At 40.9% G+C, this 23,035-nt stretch overlaps 1 protein-coding gene and 1 long non-coding RNA gene across 11 annotated transcripts in view; one reads left to right on the top strand and one right to left on the bottom strand.

Annotated features, from left to right (window-relative positions):
• The window catches only part of TPK1 (thiamin pyrophosphokinase 1), a 502,338-nt gene that overhangs the window by 316,310 nt on the left and 162,993 nt on the right, over nucleotides 1-23,035 (top strand). For 7 of the 9 annotated variants that reach the window (XM_065583869.1, XM_065583872.1, XM_065583867.1 and 4 more), the window contains one exon: nucleotides 7,274-7,420. The exons of 1 other annotated variant lie outside the window; for it this stretch is intronic. In XM_065583869.1, coding sequence (XP_065439941.1) covers nucleotides 7,274-7,420 — 147 coding nt within the window. Of the gene's footprint in view, nucleotides 1-3,926; nucleotides 3,935-7,273; nucleotides 7,421-23,035 lie in introns of those variants that run through there. One more of the 9 variants, XM_065583875.1, reaches the window with a different exon arrangement.
• Nucleotides 1-23,035, bottom strand: part of LOC135981421 (uncharacterized) — a 55,133-nt gene that overhangs the window by 12,666 nt on the left and 19,432 nt on the right. Inside the window, exon 3 of one of the 2 annotated variants that reach the window (XR_010598424.1) lies at nucleotides 1,210-1,363. This is a non-coding gene — a long non-coding RNA (uncharacterized LOC135981421). Of the gene's footprint in view, nucleotides 1-1,209; nucleotides 1,364-16,623; nucleotides 17,816-23,035 lie in introns of those variants that run through there. The other variant, XR_010598425.1, reaches the window with a different exon arrangement.

Here is a 23,035-nt window from a genome sequence, read left to right as displayed (position 1 = left end):
TATCAGAGCAGTACCATGAGAGGAGTAGAACAGGAAGAAGGCAGAATTGAGACCTTTCAAAGTTTTGGCCCAAGAGAGGAGGTATGGGGGCGTCATCCCGCCTCAGGTGCCAAAATGTTGTGGGCCGACCCTGTGTTCCTTAAATACACATTCTTTAATTACATAATTAATTTCTTGGTAATTAACCTGTCCACACAAAAAAGAAGAAAGTCAGTGAGACCAATGTATATGGAGGAATATTGCTTAAAGCCAGTTGTACATTTAAGTAGTCTCAACAGGAAAGGTAGCAAAAACTAGGCAACTTGATCATGGTGTGATGGCAGCCTTTGTTCCCTGTGGTTACCATGTGTTCAGAATCAGGTCTTAATTGTGTGAGAGAGAAATCTAACAGTTTCTTTTGAGCTGCTGGTACAAAGTAATATGTTTTTGACTCCCTTGCTGTATTATTTTATTGTATGTTAGTAACTCCTGAAATCCTTTGTGTCGTGAATTCACAAGTCCATCATTTAAAGACCGCTACATTGGTCATTAGACTCCAGATGTCTCAGAATTAAAGTGAGTTGTCCTGTAAAATGCTAAACAATATTGATGAGTCTTAGAGAAGGTGCTGTGGGTGTGTGAGGAGTACAACCCTGTCCACGCACAGCTATTAAATGGCCATGATTTCTAAGGATTTAAACTTCAAAAAATATTTTGTATTTTTGTTGCTGTGAATGGTGAACACTTTTATGAAAACAAATTGTAGATAAAGGGCTGATGATAAAAGTGAAGATTCGCTAGAAGATGCACTTTAGTTAAACACAAGTTAGGGAGCTCATTAAAGGGGTATCTGGGTGGAATTTTATGGCTTGTATTGTACAGGAGGTCAAACTAGATGATCTAATGATCTCTTTCTGGCCATAAAATCTCTGAATCTGTGAGAAGTTCTGGGCTTTGGAATTCATTCCTGTTTTGCCCCATAATCTGAAATATTTCTTGGGGGGGGGGGGGGGGGAGGCGTTGTTTTGTCTGTGTGTCTGCGAGGCATATCCATTGGCATATCAAAGACAGGAAAGAGTTTCTTGTTTTGTTGGTTCATGATTTTACTTTGTAAGTGGAGGTTATGATTTTTGGATGGTGTGTGTGTGTGTGTGTGAGAGAGAGAGAGAAGTTTGCATTGACACCTAGTGCTTCAAACAGATCCTTTATAAATCAGTATATCGTCTGCACCTGTTTGTCGCTGCTGATGCCAGGATTCTTTTGTAAGGCAGGGACGCCGACAATCAAAACAACAAAAATCTGACTTCTCTCTTCCTGCTTTTGTGATGCAGCTCTGTCTTCACTTGCCAGTTCTATTATATGTCTTCCCAAGTCCAAATAGTTCCTGAATAACAGATATAAGGATCACGTGAAAATTAATATAATCTTTTTTCACCCAACCCTAATATTTTATAGCTTTGTGCTCAGCAGGATATTCCTGTGATGTTTAAAACACTAAGGTAGAACTAAACTTTTTTTTAAAAAGTACTGTATTGTACACTAATCTACCAAAACAATGTAGTGCCATTATTTTTAATGGAATAATATTTTAGACCATTTTTGTATAGTACTATAGTACACTTTAATAGAAATAGAAAAATCTTAAGTTTTTTATTAGAAATCTTTTACCAGTATCACAAAATAATTCAGCCAGGACTTTACGGTATTATTTTCAATAGGTCCTATAGTTCATGACGAGAGATATCATTTGTGTACATATCTGAGAGCAAAATTCAGCATCCAAATTGGCAGTTTTGCAGTGGAGGGAAATGTGTAGTGTATGAGGAAAACTAGCCAAATTTCCATCCCTCTCCTCCACCCCAAGTTAAATAGTGTGTACTTACTGGTAAATATTGTCAGGTGTAATATTAAAATTGCAGCATAACAGTCTAACAAGTCAAAATAAAGTTTGTTCCCTTCCATTTTATTAAAAGATAGAAAATATCAAAGTCAAACAAAAGAACACAATCCTTCCAGGTTCCCATATGGTAGAAAACCCATATCATAAAATTAAAGAGCAGCTCTCTGAAAATTGGCTCATTGGGGCTAATTAAAGCCCCAATCTTATAGCTGAACATATGTTGTATGCAGGTCACCCACTGAGCCTTTGCAGAACCTCCTTGATATCAGTGGACCTCCAGACGGGTATAACAATCCACTCACATGCTGTCAGTTGCGGGTTTGGGGTCTTTCTATTGTTAGTGATTTAAAGGACTTCTTTTTTTGTAACAATATAACATCAGATTCAGCTTTGTTAAATAGGAATTGCTGCCAGTCAAACTAACACAGTTTGTTTCTACAATAGAATCAATACAATGAAAAAGGTAGCATAAGTTAGCCAGAGATCTAGGCTATATAACTTTATTAAACAGAAGACCAGTAAGACAAGCAGGGAAAGTGGAGGAAAACCCAAGATTATGCTGGTTCTGTTTTAGATTTGTGTGATCTTTATCAATATAGAAAAATAGTGCTTTCTCCATTGGAAGGCTCTGCTTATTTCTCATTTAAATGTGCACAGCTAATAACAATTATTACAGTCGTTCAATGTTGTTTTTTCGGGGGTAGTAGCAAGGCCGGGCAAACAGGGCCCACGCCCAGGGCACCGTAGCCAGGGAGGTGCCACAAGGGGCTCGGGCTTCCCCTGGGTGCCTGTGGCCGGACGCCTCTCTTCTCCGGCCCCTTCCCCACGCTGGGCCGGCAGGCTTCTCCTCGACCTCCCCACCCCCTTGCTCCTCAGCCGGCCGGCTGAGAGCTCTAGCTCTGCCCCAGAGCGGCGCGGCCGGGGCTGGTCACTGGCGGCACGGCCCACCGCTCGCTGTCCAAAGCAGAGCCGACGCCCTCCCTGCCTGCATCCCTGCGCCGCTTGGTCTCCGGCAGGGGCCAGCCAGGCTGGGGTCAGGAGGAGTGAAACTTCCACATTGGGGGGGGGGGGGGAAGCCGTACCTAGCAGGGGAAGAGGGGGAACTTAAGGTGACAGTGCGCTCACTGTCTCTCAAACTTCCCTCACACCCACGTATACTCTGCCCCTCACAGTCCCCCAACACAGATTGTCTGTCTCACACACACTCACACTCGTCAACACACACTCTGTGTCTCACAATCCCCCAACACAGTCACACATACACTGGCGCTCTCACACACACACACACTGTCACGCATACACACACACACACTTGTATTATTACTGTTGGTATTACTGCTTGGTACTTCCCGTCAAAATGCGTGGTGAGCCAGGAGTGGCTAGGGGCTGCAGGAGGGCCGTGGGCTCAGGCAAGATGCAGCCACCATGTGACAGCACCAAGCGCCAGGCACCACAAGCCACCGCAGCAGCACAGAAGTGTGGCAATACACCATATACCATGCCACCCTTACTTCTGCTGACAGTGGCCTAGGAATTTGCTAGTTGTAGCAGTTACTCATGGTGACATTATCTGATTAAAACATGACCATGTAGATGATCGTTGCAACCACTGTAATATTTGCAACAAATCTTGTACAAAATGTGGCATGTAAGATGTCTATGAAAAGGTTATGATTTGTTGAATATGCTATTTGTCTGCAAGTATCATTTTTGTATTTGAAATTATGAGTACTGGCTCTATACCTATATTTCAAATGTTTTCTCCTGGGGTAACAAGTTAGCCAGCACATCTTGGAAGGACTAGTCAAAGTAAGTGGCTCATCAAGGGACACTTAACTAGGGTGACCAGATGTCCCGTATTTAAGACCTTCTGCAAGTGTCCCGACTTTTTCTTAAAAACGGGCAAACTGTCCCATATTTTCTGTGTCTCTTCCTCTCTCTCTCTCCCCCCCGCCCCCATCAGTACTGGTGGGTCCTGCTGCTGGCCAGATCCCTGCTTGCCAGTCATCTGCCCACCAGCGGTGAGTGGGGGGGATCCAGTGGCCGATGATGCGGGTAGGTGTGCAAGGCTGATGGTGGGACCCTTTATGTGCTTCCTCCCTCGTTCTCCTCTCCCTGCTTTGTCCCTTTGCCCCCGCAGCTCCGCTGCTCCTCCATATCTTCCCTCGCCCCCGGCGGAGTGCGTCCGCTCCTAGTGCTGAGCAGAGAAGCAGTCCTTGGTCAGAGCGCTCAGCTCACCAACAGCCTGGTCAGCAGGCTCCTTCCTTCCCCCACGGCCTCTGGCTGGGCAGGCACCCCAGGAAAGTTGAAGACCCTCTGGCCTGGGGCATTGGCCAGGAGGAGCCCAGCCTTGCATGTGCCAAAGCCCCGCACAGCGCTGGCCTAGGGAAGCCTCTCCGCCCCTCAGCTAAGCTGTGGAGTGGCCGGAGGGACAAAGCAATTTCCAGCCTGTTCACACCCTGAACCTGCAGGCTCCACAGCACTGTCCACCTCCACCCCCCAGGGCAGGGGCTTAGCACCCCTTCACCACCACCACCACCACCTGTCCCAGGTCCTATTCCCAGGGAGCCTAGGCCAGCTCTGTCCCCTGGGCACCCTCCCCTGTTGATTCACCTCTTTGGCTGGGTTCACTGAAGCCCCTGCAGTCAGGTTTCCGGGGCCGTGGTGCACAATCCTTCAGGCTTAACCCCTTCCTGTAAGCGCTGTAGCTGGGGGATAGGAGACGGCTGGGTTATGTCAGTGGTCAGCAGCAGCCTGGAGGTGTTAACTGCCTTTGGACACTGTGTGGGCAAGAAGGGACAAGCTACTTCCAGCCACATGGGAGGGGTCGGGGGAGAGATGACATGGGCCAGGTCATCCCTTCCCCTTCTCTGCAGCTGGAAGCAGCTCCCGTCCCTTCCCTCCCTCAGAGTGCCGAAAGGATGCTGGCAGCCACATTCTGGTGTGAACCCTGGCAGAAATCTAGGGAGAGGGGGCAGGTGACCCTGCGTTCTCCCCCACACACACTCACTTGAATAAGAGTAATTTTGCCAGGTGTCCCGTATTCAGTATAGGGAAATATGGTTACTCTACACGTAACTCACAATGGACCATGGGAGATGCCCATCTACACTGAATGGACTTTCCTGTGGACATTCCATATGAAGTATAGGTAATGGCCCAGAGGCAATGCCAGGGGGACCCAGGGAGCCTGTAGGAGCCAAGGGTGGTGATTGAGGGGGTGGGGGGAGGAGGGCACCAAAATACAAGTTCACCCAGGGCACCATTTTCACTAAGGCTGGCCCTGGGTAGTAGGAGAGGTGGCAATATTCTTGACTAAAGGAAAGGGGCTTAATTTGCATGCAAACAAGTATGCCACAATCATAAAGTCTTAGCCCTTGTAATAAAAATAGAAGCTGATGTTTATTAATATATCATTCCAGATACATGAAGTACCATTATGTGGCTCATGGGTTGCGTAAAATGTCATGTAGTCACTCTGGCTGTAGACTAAAGCTCTATAAAACTGGAAATTCCACCAGATGGCCATTTCACAGCAGACGTAAAAGTTTTAGAGCTGCGTTGTGGCAAGGCCCTAGTTACGACTAACGTGAAAATAGCATCTTTTAAAAAAAGTAATTACTGAGCATAACTGACCTATGTTATGGTACTACTAATAATCATAGTTTACATGTAGATGATACCTTTTGTCTGAGAGTCTGGAAACACTTTATAAAGACTGGCAAATGTTCCCATTTTACTGATAAGGAAAGATACAAGATGAAGAGGTTGTGCCTTGCTTGTTGAGTGACAGAGTTGAGATTATAACCCAGTCTGCAGACTGTGACCTATTCCAAGCAGTGTTTTCTATTGGCCAGGCAACTGGACAGGTGACCTGAATGTTATTCCTGGCTCTGCCCCTGACTTGCTACGGGGAGAATTGCAGATCACTCACGGCAAGATTCTGCCATCCTTACACTCACCAATACTTAACTGATTGAGTAGACCGAATCAATTGAGGGTTTGTTCCTGAAGTAAGGTACTCTACAATAAGGGGGTGACAGCATATAGCTCGTAAGCATTTATTTGCTTTGGTTTCCCCATTTGTAAAATTGGGATTGTAAGGAGTGGGACTCACCCCTGCGGCGCCTCCTGCTGGTCATCCTCGGGAATTAGCTCATTTTCCACTCAGGAGCGCCCTCTGCAGGCCAGTGATCCACCTTACCTCACTCTGGCCCCCGTGCCCCTTCACTGGGTTTCTGCCACCCCCTTGCACAACCCCTCAGTCTCAGGGTCTCCCCCCCCAGGGGAACCCCCACCCACTAACCCCACCTCACCTCAGTGTACGGCTACTGCCAGTCACTATCTAGCCCCACCCCCTGGGGCAGACTGCAGTATATACCACTCATCACAGGCAAGGTTCGGCTGGACCTGCTGCCTCTCTCTATAGCTGGGCTGCCCCTTTGCAGCCTTGGTACTGGTCTTAGGCCCTCAGGTAGGCCCGCAGCCTGGGGGTTTTCCAGGCTGGAGCTTCCCAGCTCCTCTAGCCTTACCCCAGCCCTGCTCCACTCCCAGTACCCTGCTCAGCTCCCTAGCAGCCAGACCCTTCTCTCTCTACAAGCAGAGAGAGACTGCTGAGCTCCTGGCTCCCAGCTTCTTATACAGGCCAGCTGTGGCCTGATTGGGGTGTGGCCCAGCTGCGGCCGCTTCCCCAATCAGCCCAGCTTTTAGAACTACAGCCCTCTCTAGGGCTGCTTTCAAGCCCTCCCAGGCAGGAGCAGGTGTCCACCCCACTACAGGGATAATACTTATGTTTGTTAAAGTACTTTGAGATCTCTGGATGAAAAATACTATGTGCATGTGTGATGTTATTAGCTGTTCTTTCGTTATTAGATTAACCATCACTGACCATGAATTTATAAAGCATTAATCTACAGCCCTAGCAAATACATGAAGTTTTATTAACCCAGCAGTCACATAATAGTATTCAATGGTACTAGAACGACATTAATATCAGACTCTGTTTGCTATGGGAACACAGAGCAAGTGCCTCTACAGATAGTATCTTCAAAAGTGTCCTCAGCTGTGGCTATTGGGTTTAATTCATGAGCACATGGGCAACCCCTCTGAAGATTTGGACTTTTGAGCTGCCAGTGAGTTCACAAACACATAGGCACAAATTAATTGAAGTCACTGGAGTTGCAAATAGACCAGTAATAGCCCATAGATAGTTAGAAGTCGCCAGCAGACAGATGGCCAAATCCTGGAGTAACATTCCTGTTCCAAGGGGTGAAAACCTCTGAAGTTAAAGCATTGTTTGTGTTCCTGTCATATAAATTCTGATATTTTGTTTTGTATTTAGAGAACCGCCCTTAAAGTTCTCCTTTTTTTAATTTTGATTTTTTTTTCTTTTAGATTGATATGATTGTGACCTTGGGTGGACTTGGAGGACGCTTTGACCAAGTCATGGCATCAGTGGAGACTCTCTTTCATGCAACTAATATCACTCCCACTCCAGTTATAGTTATTCAAGAATGCTCCCTCATCTACCTACTTCAATCTGTAAGTGAAATGAAGTGTGAGACCCCAATAAACATGACGCTGCAATTCCAACAGTCAAAACTACCTTTTCCCTCAGCAGGGCTTCACTTGCTTCAGGATTGTAGAATTAGACTCTAGATTTAAAATATATTTCTAGCAGTTGGGAGATGGCCTATGGCCGCACCCCTGCAGGAATGGTATATTTTGCACCTTCTGTCTGTAGAGATCAGGTTTAACTCACCAAGAACAGATTTTAAATAAAGGGTGGGAAACTGAAAAAGTGAAAATTTAGTAAGAGCTAAAACTTTATTCAGTTTTGTAATTGGTTATGAATGGAAATATCTTTCAACTTTTAAATTAAATTCCAATGGAATTAAACGTAGCTCCCTCTCCCCTTTGTTTTTCATTTTAAACAGAAATATATGACTCTCACATGAGAGAGAAACTCAAGAGGAAAATTCAAGGGCTTGACAAACATGTCAGACAGAATTCTCATATAGTCCGAGTGCTGCAATTTATGTTGACTGAAATCCAGATGTGATTAATGAGGGAATCTATTTAGAAATGTGTTGATTTTGTGATGTTCAGGTTTTTTTCCAGTTATTGATTCAGAAACTAACACAAATGATATCTTGTGCAGCTTTCACTTTTAAGAATTAATTTAGCAGCAAAAGCTGAGTAAAAGAGCTTTTTTTCTAACAGCTACTTATTGGCTTCTGTTTGGAAATATTTTTTCTGATGGCTGGATTTCTAGAAGTTTAACTAGCTATACACTTTTATCCAGTTTGTCTTATAAAATGAGATTCACTGGCAAGGTTGATGACCAAGCCTGCACTATGCATGCATGCTTCACTGTAATCTGAGTGGTATTAATAGGGTTCTATAAGAGATTGCAGATTTAAATCCACAGAGGCGAATTCTACATTATCAACATGAGGCACTCTGTCTGTAGGAGGGATGCTGGGCACAGGAGCTCATTTGCCACTATGACAAGGAATGACTGTGATTATTAGTTGCAGAGCTAAAAGGCTAGATACGGAACAAAGTGAGGAAAAACCTGGGCTGAAGGATAATTGCGATCAAATCTGAAAGTGGGAAGTAATTTGCCTGTGAACGATTTGCACATACTGTACTGATACTAAATTAATTTTAGGAAACTTTTGAGAAGGCTAGCTAGAGCATTTTGAGGAGTTTCAATAAGATTAGAAATGCCCAGTTTAGCATTTAAAATATTTGCTTTTGTCATGTAGCTATTTTAATTCTTTGTTTTTTATAAATGGCTTCTAAAATGTCAGAGTTAAGATTATGTAATTTTGAAGGAATAATTCACCCCCTAACAACTTGAACAAAAGTCCTTTGTATCATTATTACTTATTTGTGCAGTGTGTTAAGTGGGGTTTTTTGTTTTACTGATAATTTTTTACGCCTTTATTACACTTTTACAGAACGTGTTAATACTGTTTTTCATTGGCATAGGCTAATGCTTCTTTCACTCAGTTTCTGGCTGGTGTACAGCATTGCCAGCTGATGACTTTTATAACTCCAGGCTGTTTCTAGTATTTAGAAATAAAGGGCAGATTCAGGGGGCAGGAATCTTACAGCAATCTTAAAACTAACTGACACACAATTCCATTTCACTGCTGGTTTAAACTTGTCATCTCCATTATCTTCCATCCTTTCCGAAAATAATTTTAACCCTCTGTTTTCCAGATAAGATCAAATAAGTAGTTTATAAATAGGAATACATAATATTCATATATTGGAAGTACTTTCTTCCTATTCCGTTCAATTTAGGTTTACATTATGATAGCTTCTCTTGTAAATAGCTATGGAAAATGACAGCTCTTTTTGCTTTGTAATTTAAAATCAAGGTAGGAGAGAATTAGAGCACAGTGGGAGATAATGCAAGTGAGGAACAAAAGAAGTGGGATAGCATGATACATGAAGACAAATTATAAAATTAATAAGGACACCTGTGACAGATGTGGCAGTCTCCTGCAATATTCTTGAAAACCCCTATTGAATTAAGTTTAAGTATCTCTGGAGTCCATTGTATTAAATGCAAAGGTTGCATATTATTGTGGGCCTGGAAGATCAAAGGACTATACTGAACAATGTGGCAGACAAGAATGATTTTTGGGGGAGGGGCAGTATGTGTGAAGTGGAATTCCTGGGAAATACTTGGGGGGGGAGATGAAAGCAAATGCCCTCCACCTGTTGTTCAACATCGAAACCTTTGGAAGCTATGCCCTGAGGAGAGATCCATTGTTTGCAGTTCACCTGTTCCTGGAGGCTGGTGCTTTTAAAGGCCCAAGCTGTATAAAGAAACAGGTTGATATGCATAGTTTGAGTTCCTGCTCCAAGCTGAAGCTGTTAGGAATTTGTAACCACAGGAAAACCTCTTTGTCATAGTTAAAGGACTGATCTCCTACCAGAGGCCTTGTTGGAGTGGGGGTGATCTCTGGTAAGCTTATTAGTGTATGAGTAGGTTCTTTTATTGTTTTATTGTTTTCTCTCTGATGCTTTCTCCTTAAGAATAAATATGCTTGCTTAGAAAGAGTTGTGGTAACTTATAACTGTGGGCAACTATGATGTTGATAGCCATTGAAGGAAAAGCAGAGCACTGACGCTGGCCTATTTAGGTAGTTTGGCTACCTGGGAATAATACAATGTAGGCAGAGAACTGTGTAGCCTGGAAAAATCCCAGTTAGGTAGGGAAAAGATAGGGTTTTCTGCCCAAGAGAGGTGACGACTGGGAGCCGAAAGCTTAAAAATAGGTGCCCTTGCTGGACCACAGAAGGAGAACACAAGACAGTTTCCCTTAACTGTGACAACGTCTTGCAAGGAAATCTTTCACGTTCATGTAGCATGCAAATCGGAAAGCATTCTCTCTTCAGGAGGAAGGATCCATTTTTGTTGTTGGGTTTCTGGGACAGCAAAGTATGAGCAAAAAGCATTTTAGCTCCAAGATAAAATTAGACTCTTTCCTATTAACCAAAGAGTATAGTATAGTTCTATATTATGTATCCTCCCTATATGTTTGTTTGTTTGTTTTTTATTTATAACCAAAATGGAGAGTACACCTACCCCATGCTGTACACATCTTTGACATAGTTAGAAACAGGGTGACATTAACATAAAGCCAGCAGCTTTCCCTAGTCCCACCCCTCAGAAATAATCAGCAGAGATAGTCACACCCCAAAATTATCTTGCCTCACCCACAAACACCAGTCTTTATCATTTTTCTCATTCCCAAAAGCCTGAATAAACGGTGATCCTTTCATTGTGCCCTGAAGATCAACAGATTTGGAAGCCACTGCTGATCCCAGGGCACTGGTGTCATCTCCCATTGAGATATGCCACTTGCTAAGGAGGCTGCCACAGTCTCAATCAGTTTAAATTTCTGGATTGTTTTAAGATGTAGCCCCAGATAGAGTTAATTGCAGGAACCTGTATTATAAATTAATATATCTATCAGAGGACAGAGGATTTTTTGGTAAAGCATTTATAATCCCTGTTCATACAATGTGTTTTTAAGTATATGAAAGTATATAACCTAATCAATTTAATGTCAGTTTTTTATACTTTTTAAGAATGATCTCCTGCCTCATTCATTGTGAATCTTAAAAGAATCAATTGACAGATTGAATTCTATGTATGGCTGAATTTGTAGAAGTGGACAACATGATTAGGTCAGGAAAGCAGCAATGCTGCTGGCTCATGTTGTGCCCTTAGTAAGTCACTTGACCCCTCTCTGTGCCTTTATTTACCTGTCTGTAAAATGGGTAAAATAATACCTTTAAGAGCTTCGTTTTTAGCCAAACTCTTGTAAAGCACTTTGGTTTCTTCAAAGGAAAGATTGCATACTAGTAGAAATTATTTTTGTTAGTATGTCACATTCCTCTGACTATAAATAGGGAGGCAGAGTAGATGCTCCAGCAGGTGACATTTCCTTTGAAGCAGTTTCCAATGTGATGATTTAAGCAAAAAATTAAAAATAGAATACATATCTCTGCACTGAATAGTGATCATATTTCTCTCTGTGGTGAAAAAAGAATCCTTAATAAGGAATAATCATTTCTTATGAGCAGAATATTTTATGTACTAGTCCATACTTTTTATGCTTGAAATTTTGCTAATGTCAATTACCATTAGGATATACCCTGGCTGAAGAACATTAGGCCCTCAGAGTCATGTTTATCATGCTACCCATGCTCAGTACGAATGGCTTAAGGTTTCACATACATACTTTCTCATTTTCTGGTTCTGTGCTTCTCGGGAGTACAGAAACATTAGCTTCTGTACACTGAGCATAAATTATCTTTTATCTATGAGTTTTATGGCAGTTTGTAATACAAGGTAATAGGATTTATGACCAAGAAATGAGAAGATGTCCAAGAGTTAATGAGGCATGTCTTTTCATTATACTGAGCGGAGTTCCGTGTTCCCCTTGCAGGATTCCACCGTTGAGATGTGGGAAGAAGTATTGCTATTTGTACTTGAAAATATGTTGCACAAGAATACTTTTGTCAGTTATCTAACTCTCCAGAAATGCTGTTTGACCTGTTTCTTCCATGCTGTGTTGTACTTCCTTGTGTTTTTCATTCCCATAAGAAATAATGAGGAATATAATAATGCTCATAGAAACTGAGGAAGGAAATAGAATGCAGATAATATTAGGAGTGTAACCCTTCTGGTTAAATCTAAGGTCTCAGGGTCAGGATTCCTGTGTTTTTTTTTCTCAGCTCTACTGCCGACTCAGAGTGTAGTCTAGGGCAAGTCACTTAACCTCTGTGTGCCACAGTGTTCCCATCTGTAAAGTGAGTGAAATACAATTACCAGACTGGGTGTTGTGGAGTTTACTTACTTGTAAAATACCATAAGATCCTGAGATGAAAAGCTCTACAGAAGTGCAAGATAATGCTGTTGGTAATAGTTGTAATAATAACTAACAGGCTTTTAATTAGATTCCAGATCTACACCTACAAAAAAAGGCGGGAAAGTACCGTTTCTTCTTCATCTCTACAGATTTAGGCTCTGATCCTGCCAGTGACTCCACATGGGCAAACTCATATGCCTTTGAAGTCATTTGGGCTCTGCACAGTGCAGGGTTTTGCAGGACTGGGGCCCAAGTCCATCCTCTCAATTAATAGGCAAACTACTCAACAGAGGCAAATGTCTGCCTGTCTTTCTCTCACTCTCACACATACACACGTCAAGTTCTGTGAACTGATTTCACACCAATCAAAACTTTTGCTCCTTATGTGACTAGACACAGTCAGTGCAGCACGCATCAACAAGAAAAAATATAAGATTAGGTGCTTGCTCTCCTGTGGTTTGTGGTTGCAATTTGGAGTGGCAACATCTTTTTGCCTTGTTTGCCACTATGTCCCTGCTTGTATGGTAAAAGATAATGGGAAATCCAGATAATATGTGGTCAGCCTCTGAGTTTCCCTCATGTATCCAGTATCATGAATTTCACAGAACAGGTGTGTCTTAAGCTACATCTATATTTAATCTAGGACTGTGATTCTCAGCTTGAGTGGGTATACTTGTGCTAGCTCTGATTGAGCTGGCATGTTAAAACTAGTGTAGCTACAGTAGCGCAGGCAGTGGCAGAATGGGCTAGGTTTGTACTTGAGGCAGCCCTAATGGTGGTGCTGCTGCCACTGCCCATACTACCATGGTTAGTACCACTATTTTTAGCGTGCTACCTCAATGAGCAAGTATGTTTCTTTCGGGTGGAAATCACGCCTTCACCTCCAACTCAGAGAAATGGTCTCTGAGGAGTAAGCACAGATTATTTCCCTACTGCCTTTCTTCTGATACAAGGCTGTCTCTAAGGTCCTGATTTCACTCCTATTGAAGTTCCTAATCGGCAGACTCAATTCTTGAGTCTCTCCTCATTCTTCCTCCACAAAATTTTGGAACATCAGTGTCTATTTTGAATATACTCTTGGCATATTGTGAAGGTAGTCTCATTTATAATGAAACCATGGTAGCCTGAGTGAAAGAGATCTTTAAGATTCTGCTCTAGAGATATCAAAATATTTATTTTCCTCCTCCTCCTCTAAGGTTGCGTCTCGCTTAGTTTTTCTGTTTCTAGCATGAGGACATCACCACTCTAATCAAAGCAACGAATCTCTGTTCTTCTGCTTCCAAAGACCTCTTTTTGTACAGCTGGCCTAATTCAGGACCTTGCATTTTATGGAGTTCTTAAGGATAAAATGGTCTCTTCCTGAGAAAGCAAATCTTTCTGTGGCTATTGAAGAAAATAAGGCATTTCATTCCAGCTGAATGGCTGATGTCTAAAACTAGCAACAGTGAAAATGGACTGAATTCCTCCTCTGGGAGTCTGAACCTTCACTGAGGGTTCTGGGATTGTTGTGAAATGCGTTATGTTTCTAAGGCTTCATAAGACTGATATACTAATGCCTTCCAGAAAAGGTTATGATACACTTTAATTTGGCTTGCTTAGCAGGTGGATTTATACTTGAAACAATACTGAATCATTTAAAGTTCTCCCCTAGTTATTGGCTACCAAAGATGGTTCCAAAGGAGTGAGTGTCTGCTTGAGGAATGCCAAAACAGAAGTATCTAGGAGAATAAGACATGATAGAAACTCTGGCCATTTTATTTTACCTCTAAAGCTGGGTCATTTTGCATTAGCTTTCCCTGCAGTCAGATTTAATCATGATGCTCTAATCCCAGTACTGGGCAAATGTCTTGCTGCCTCCAAAGTCTTTGGATGTAGCTAAGCCTGTCAATGCAAGGTACTTGCTTGCCTATTTACAGGATGCTCCATCCATATACTGAAAGTTCTTTCTTGCAGGGTCCCTGTCTTTATATGCATTTGTACAACATGCCTCTCAGCTGGGGTGTGAGGGTGATGTTTATGTAAATGGGTATATAGTAATATAAATATAGTCCTAATTAAAGTCTTAAAAGAGCCAATACTCTTGCTCCCTCGCTTCTTAAGAAGCTCACCCTGAGGAATGCACTATTTCCTGGTTGAAACAGAAATGTCATTTGATATCACAAGAAGATAGCTTTGCCCAGCTTCTACCCTTAAAAGAAATGAGAGTCAGCACTCCAACGCTTTTATTTAGAAATAATTCCTTTCCCGCCCAACTCCTGTAGGAAAATACCAGTGGGCTAAAAGTCATTGGATTCACTATTGTAGTATTGCAGCTTTGATGACACTGTATAAAAGTGGCCTACAAAAGCCTCTATTTCTTTTGCTCAAGGCTGTGTAACTGTCACCATTTGTTTCCTGCATCTACTGAATTCAGTTGATCCAGATGTGATTATTTTTTTCCCATTCACATTTTAAGAGTTGGGTGGAATTTATGAGCTATCCTACTTTTTGCTGTTTCCACAGGAAAATCAAAGGGCAAATTTCTCATACTGATACTTTGTGTAGTTGTTTTATTCCAGTATAACACATGATTGCTGTCAAATAAATTTACAAATATTAAATAAAAACAGTGTTAAAAATATCCTTGTAAACGCTGTTATCCTTTTGAATTGCATAATTAGTATCAATAGAGAAATGCAGTTTTACACCAATTTTCAGAAGAGTGTTTTAGAATAATCCTGAATTTTGTGATGGTGTAATTCAAATGTGTTGACAGAGCACTTTGTAGGGTAAGTGGGAGGGACTGTTTGCAGTGTATGACAGCAGATACTTACAAAATGTTTCTGTTTAATGCAGGCATACGTGTAAAATATTAAAGATTTTATGTGCCTTGCATACACAATCCTTGCATACACAAATAGTCTATACTAATGCAAGTGACTGCTTTGAATTCAGAGGTCAATTTGCATATGTAAGAGCTGTTAACGTGAGTAAGGGTTGCAGGATAGGGCACTAAATTGCAATAGAACTTGAAGACCGTGCTTGCAGTATGCTAGGCTTTAACTTTTAACATGGGCTTGATATATCCAAACCGCCACTATCAAACGAGGTACATTTTTCATTACTAAACAAATCCTCTTTTAGCCATATTTTCTATGATACAAGGGTAATATCCTGTGGCCAGTTAGATTAATCACGCAACTGTTGTTCCTATTAACGTCTGATTAATGCAGCTCCCAAAGAGTATACAGATTTAACTAGAAATGAGCTAATTAGATTAATTTTGTATTTCTAAAATCTGGACTGTGGTAGTCAATACCCAGATTTCACTACTTTTCTATGGTTCTGCTATCAAATATTCAATCTTTGTCCAAACTTCTAATTATGTCCCACATGATCATATTAGAGCATCCTGAATCTAATAAAGTTCTTCCTGGGAGATTGCTTACCTCTGCTGTTGACCCTAGCTGTTGTAATGGGACTCTATTAGTATCTTAATAACCGATCCTTCCAGTTTCATGAAAACAGGATGCACTGTATCGAAAAAAGCTTTCTGTTAAAAGACTAATTTTCTTAGGGCTGGGATTTTCATGTTGGCATTGTTGCTCTTCACTTTTTTTGTAATCTTGATTTTTACTAACTTCTTTTTGTAGTGCTCTGATACCGTTCATTTGTGTGTGTGATGCAATATGAACATTTTCCTTTGCCATACAAACAATTCTTCATATATGATGTCAGACTGGAAATTGTTCAGCAACTTCCTTTAATTTCTTTTTAAATAAATTTTCATTACGTTATATTTGAAAAATAATAATACACTCTGTATAGTAGCCTCTGTGATTAAATCGCAATGAAGACTTGGCAGACCAGATTTTAACTCATATTAGTTCAAAACCTGGTTTCTCTATATGCTTTTATGTGAACTGCTAACCTCAGTTAAAAGCAGAGTTGCCATGTGTCCACTGCTGTTTTAACCTGAGTGAGCTAATGTGGGTTAACTAACCCAAATTAAGAACACTTTTTTTTTTCTTTTCTTTTTTCAGTGTAGACATACCTTTAGGCTCTCTGCAGATAGGCAGACTGCAGTGAGCAGTTCAGATTCTATTGATCTAGAAGATTTTATTCATAACAAAAGGGCCAGAAGAGTTTTTCTTTTTAGTCAACTCTTAGATCCAACCTACAGCTTTGGAATACACTTGCTTTTCATGCATGCATATGCTTGTAACAATTAATTCATATTGATAATAAATACTGGAAGATGATCATTTTGCTTGGTTTATCCAAATACGGGAAGCAGTATCGATTCCAGATTTTGCCAAGAAAGCCTCAGTTAGGAGCCATATAGTAAGAAATAGACCTGGCTTACAGCAGAAATAAACAAGACAGCAAAAGAATGAAAAGAAACCAGAGGAAGTGTTTTGCCCAAGGTCATGCAGCACATCAGAGCTGAGACTAGAACCCAGGATTTGCCAGTGCTCTACCCAATAGACTACACTGCCTCTCCATAGAGCATCTTTTCCCCTATCCTACTGCCTTATTTGAGGTGAATTTCTCCTAAAAGGTTCTGTAAGGCAAAACATAATATTGTGGTTTGCTTCCCACTTCTAATATTAGCAGGACTCTCATGATAGGTGGGGGTATGTAAGAGGTGAGATTCTTCACCTCTGTCCTCCATGTAATTTTGATTGAATGTTGTAGAGAAATTGGCAGGTGTCATGGGATCTGTAATCTATAAAACAGTTGCTTCTGAAAGGAAAATAAATGTTCGAAAAGTATTTTAATACATGTTATTAAAATTGTAGAAGGGAAAAATGAGTACTTGTATTCTTAGAATGAATGTAAATGCCAGAAAAATTGAGATGATAGAGAATGACGTTCAATTATTATCTACTACGAAAACCAGAAAATTCAGAATGCAAAATACTCAGTCTGATCAAGTCTTTAATGACTGATATTTTCTTTTACAGAAAAACAGGAAATGTTTTTGAAAGCTCAAATCTCAGAGTATTGAATTCATCCACACTCGAGTCCCATAACGATATTGAAAAATGTTATCTCTTAAATGTGATCCCATTGTAAAATTGCTCAGGCTTTTCAAATCCCTTCTAGTATCAGTGTTAATTCTGTTTCTGCCTTCGTGGTGGATTGAGCTATATATGGATTGACTACATTTACTCTTATTGTTACTTTAGGATCAGCCTGGAAAGAAGGATTATATTCAGTAATATCTGAGGCCCAGGGGAGAATGCTATACCACTCTGATAAATGAGCATATGCCCTTACTGACTTAGTGAGATCTATTCAGTCTCACCACAAAAAGTGACTTTGAAATCTGAATTTTCTTCTGTTACTACCAACATGGTTTTATTATTCCAACCCATGTACAGATATATCCCCAGATTTGCCGAAGCCGTGCAGTTATCAGGTATCACCCCCTACAATGTCCTTCAAGGTGCTGATAGACACCATGCAGAAGGCTATCACCTTTAAGTTGGTTGAAACTGAGAGGGTTTGCCGATGATCCAGGTCCATTGACTTCAGCAGGAACAGGTTCTGCCCTGTAATATTAACCATTGGAAGTATATATTTTTATTACTATCAAACAAAATATAATTTTGGAGATAAATGTTTAAAAAAACGCAGTGAAACTTTGATTACTCATTGTGTTCCATATTCCCTTAATGCTTCCTATTTTTATACTTAAATAAAATATGATATTCATATTGGTTATCAATTTTAATGGTGATTCATATCATAGAAATGTAGTGCTGGAAGGGACCTTGAGAAGCTCAAGTCCAGCCCTCTGCACTGAGTCAAGTAAATCTAGACCATCCCTGACTGGTGTTCGTTCAACCTATTCTTAAAAACTTTCACTGATGGTGATTCCACAACACCTCTTGGAAGCCTGTTCCACCATTAACCACCATTATTGTTTGAAAGCTTTTCCTAATATCTAAACTAAATCTCTCTTGCTGCAGAATAAACCCATTACTACTTTTCCTACCTTCAGTGGACATGGAGAACAATCGATCACAGTCTTCATTGTAACAGCCCTTAACATATTTAAAGGCTGTTGTCAGGTATGCCCCTTAGTCGTCTCGTCTCTTAAAACTAAAAATGCCCAGTTTTTTAACCTTTCATTATAGGTTAGGTTTACGAAATATTTTATCATTTTTGTTGCTCTCCTCTGGACTGTCTCCAAATTGTCCACATCTTTCCGGAAGTGTGGTACCCAGACCGAGACATAATACTACAGCTGAGGCCTCACCAGAGCTGAGTTGAATTGGAGACTTACCTCCCACTTCTCCTGTTAATACAGCACTCCTGTTAATACACCCCAAACTGATATTAGCCTCTTTTGGAACTGCATTACATTGTTGATTCATTCAATTTGTGAGCCATCATAACCCCAGATTCATTTCAGCAGTACTACCATCTAGCTAGTTATTCCCCATTTTGTAGTTGTGCATTTGATTTTTGCTTCCTAAGGGCTTGTCTATACTGGCAGTTTACAGCGCTGAAAGTTTCTCGCTCAGGGGTGTGAAAAAACACATCCCTGAGTGCAGCAATTTTCAGCGCTCCCAGCTTTGGAAGCCAGGCCCCTCGTGGGGGTTGTTTTTTTTAGAGCGCTGGGAGAGTTCTCTCCCAGCACTGTGCCACGACAACACAAGACATGTTAAAGCACTGCCTCAGCAGCGCTTTAGTGTTGCCAGTGTAGACTAGCCTTAAGTGAAATACTTGGTACACGTCTTTGTTGAATTTCATCTTGCTCAATACAGATTAATTCTGTAATTTCTCAAGGTCATTTCGAATTCTAATCCTATCCTCCCAAGTGCTTGCAATCCCTCCCAGTTTAGTGTCATCTGCAAGTTTTATAAGGATACTGTCCACTCCACTATTCAAGTCGCTAATGAAAATATTGAATAGTACCAGACCCAGCAACATCTGTGTTCTTCTTTGGCTTCTGAATGTGGTTTTTGAATGGTTAGAATTTGTTGTAGCCTTACTGATATGTTTTGTTGCAGATATATTTTCCCATTTACTTTTGATGGTTATGTTTTTATTAACGATTTCCTGTAGTCTAGGTATAATCTTTATATAACTCTGTAATAAATGAAATACAATTTTAGAAAGAAGCTCAACAGCCAGGAGCATTATACTAGTGCAAAAGGCAAAAGTGTATTAGTTGTACAGGTTAGATTTAAGCATACAGTAGTTAAATTCAATTAGACTTAAGCATGTGCTATGTTGAATCAAGGCCTGCAAGTTTAAAGGTATAGTATCCCATTTTCCATGCAGTCCATAATGCTAAATTAATCTGTCTGTCTTCTCTCTGTATTTTCCCATCAGTATGTAATACTCATTGAATTCTTCATAGGGAAATATCTAAACTTCACTGATTTCTACATCTGTTTCTGAATGGTTAATTTTATTTGTTAATGAAATTACAGTCTTCAGTTTTAGTAATGTCAAACACCTGAGGCAGATGAAAGAACTACACCCAGAAGGGAATCCTTTTGATCTAACTCAAGGAATAAATTATCTGATGGACCAGTAATTAGCTTGCCTGGTTCCCATCTAGAAACCGAAGTGTTGGCAATAAAACAAGAACTTGCTTCTTGAATCTGAGCCATTTTAAGCCTCTTACATGTATTCTGCTCAAAAGTGTAGTACAGCAGAATGCCTTTCCTGAGGCAAATAGAGGCCAGCATATTCCGTCCCTGTTCACATCTCCCTTGGGGGAAATAAAATTAAAAACTGCTTCCTAATAAATAGGCATTTTTCACCAATTTATAACTACTGGCAGTTTTTTTCAGCTGGGGAAATACCTCAGAAGAAGAGGCCAGTGGAAGGTCATGGTGGTAGGCTTAACTCAGGCATGCCAAAGTAAGAGCTTATCATTAGCAGCAAACCTGTTAAATTTGTATACGAGGAAGAGCTGCCCACATAGTCTGTTCCACTGGAATTTGGGAACTAGAAAGGCATTGGCAATAACTTCTCACTTGGGGATAATAGAAACGTTAAAGTAATTAAATGAACGACAGCTGGCAGATTCATGTGGGGAAGGCAGATACCAGAGTCGTCTCCATGAGGGGCATTCATTCCTCTTTCCTGCTTTCTATGGGTGAAGATGGAAGAGACAGAATTCAAAGCCCCACAACTTCTTGCTCCTTGATTGCTGTTGCAGAGTAGTTTCCTTGTGTACAGGGCTGCGAACTACCCTCTGAAGCCTCCTTCCTTCTTGGGTTCTCTACATCTCCCTGTGGCTGAAGAGCCTACATTTGTCCCTCTATGCAAGGAAAGCGAAGTTCTTGGGAGCACACAAATACTAATATTATCCATTGTGCCTGTTCATGTATGCTGTGAATGAAAGTACATCTAGTTAGAGACCAGTCCATTTAAAGAAACTCCACCCCCCTCACTCTTACAGACATTTTTAGTTTCTTTATGTGGTGGTTCAATGAATTCAGCTGAAGTGCTACACTGTCAGTGGCTTAGCTGCCTCTAGGTCACTTGTGTGTTTGACTTTTCAATGAAACTCCTTTCTTCCCAGCACATCCACTATTTATGACACAGCATGAATACCAAACAACCATTGTTGTTTTATTCATTTACTAATAGTAATTCCTCCTCGTAAAAACCACTCTGTAAGACCTGGTACCAAACTACTGCACTTTACATTCTGCTATATATCTCATTTGACCTTGAGGAAGTCTTATACCAACATGAATTTAGGAATTAGGTCTCTTAACAAAAGCCTTTCTCTGATTGCTAGGAACAGACACATCAAATATCAAATCCATTCTTCAGGAAACTATATTTAAAAAACAAACAAACCTTGAACATTTACCTTTTATCCCCAGTCGTGTGTAACTGAGAATAGTTTGTTATTCAGTGCAATCCGTTAAAAGTTGCAAAACACTTAGAAATAACTGTCAGTATTAGGCTGAGGTAGCTGACATAGTTAATCATGTTCAGAATGGTGCTACTCAAATAGAACTGATGAGACATATCTCCTCCTTGCTCACCCCTTTGGGGCAAGGACAGAAGTACACCTGGTCACCAACATTTACTTGACCACTATCTTCTGATAATAAAGAAAAGGTAATAACTTATTTGTGTAGTATCAGGAAACTTTGTGCTGTGATTGAAACTTCCTCATTTTAAAAATGGCACAAGTCTCTAGACTTGAGACTGGCACAGACAAATGTTGTTTGAAGTTGACACATCACTGTGTCCTCCTGGGAGCAGAAGGGAAAGGAGTTCTTGTTGTACTTCATAGATATGGTTGCTGAGAAGCAGATTGAGCTTTGTTTCCTTGGAGGGATAAAAACAGGTATCTTCTCTGCTCGAATATGCCACTATTTCGCACCGAGGTTCTGGAGATGCTCAGGGAGCTTCAGGCTCCCACTGATTACAATGAGGCAGTAATTGTAGGGCCTTCTCAGAAACCATCTGTTGACACTTGTCATCTTGCTAATTTCCCCTTGGCTTTTAATCTTCTTTGGGAGAAAAGTTACAGAGATAGATGGTGGAAAAGTAAATCTGAGAATACTTCTAAAGTTCAGGCTTCCTCAGCCCTTGCTCAATGTAGTTTTAGGTCTGGGTATGGTACAGAGATGGCAAGGTTTTATTTAATTATTTATTAATTTATTTATTGCTGGCAATGAATGAGGATTGCCATGCGGAATTCATTAGATCGATCAATTGTCTGTGATACCGTTGATCTTGTGATGATGTTTGACATAGTGAGCCCCTGGTGGGAATAGTTGTTTTGACATGGCCATGTTCTTGTCTTGTTGAGAAGATGCAAGATGTAATGGTAATACTGATACCTAGTTTTTATATTGGCCCTGATCCTGTGCTACAGAAATTAAGGATCAAACCCATATAATACTTTGCATCCATAGATCTCAGAGGACTTTATAAAGGTGGGCAGTATCATTATCCTTATTGTATAGATTGGAAAACTGAGGCACAGGGTGGTGATGTGATTTGCCCAAAGTCCCAGTAAAGCCAGTGGCAGATCTGGGAATAAAACCTAGGTTTTCTGAGTCCTAATTAAATACCTTATCCATGGGTCATTTTGCCTCCCTAACTTGACCGTGAGCTACCTTATTGATGAAACAAACCTAGTCCCAAACTAAAATATTTATTTTTCTTGTTTATGAATTCTCAGACATTCAAAAAAGCAACAAAAAGTTAATATAAAATCACTTCTGTTATAAATATGGCAGTGTCTTGCAATATCTTGGACAAACCTTATTGAATTAAGTATCATAGGAGTTCATTGTATTAAAATGCAAATGTTTGTGTGTTTATTGTGGGACTATATATAACATCTCTAAGGGGGAGACATGACTAATGTCTCCAGGGTAGTGTTATGAGCTTCCAAGGACTATTTGGAATAATGTGAACTTTTAAAGTTAAGTGGGTTTCCTAGGAAGTACCTGGGGAAGGGAATGCACATTCCTCCCGCCTCCTACCCCCCACCTGACCTAATCCTTTGAAATTACGTTCTAAGGAGAAGCTTGTTGTCTGAATGATTACCTGTTCAGGGTCTCTTTGGGTCTTTGAACCTTACTCTACAAAGGAGAAACTCACTGATTCGTGGATGTGCTTGTTGTGCGTTAACAGCTGTTACAAACATGTAACCACAGAAGAACCTCTTGGAGGGGTTTGAAAGACTGTTCACATGCCAGAGCTCTTATTGGAGTTGGAGGTTGTGGGCAATTGTGCTGTTTGTAGCCTCTGAGGATGAAAGCAAAGCAGGCCTG

The sequence above is a fragment of the Chrysemys picta genome, chromosome 2 (genome assembly GCF_011386835.1).
Source record: "Chrysemys picta bellii isolate R12L10 chromosome 2, ASM1138683v2, whole genome shotgun sequence".
Taxonomy (NCBI): domain Eukaryota; kingdom Metazoa; phylum Chordata; order Testudines; family Emydidae; genus Chrysemys; species Chrysemys picta.
The sequence above is the reverse complement of the archived record's forward strand: the minus strand, read 5'-3'. Positions and strand labels throughout refer to the sequence as shown.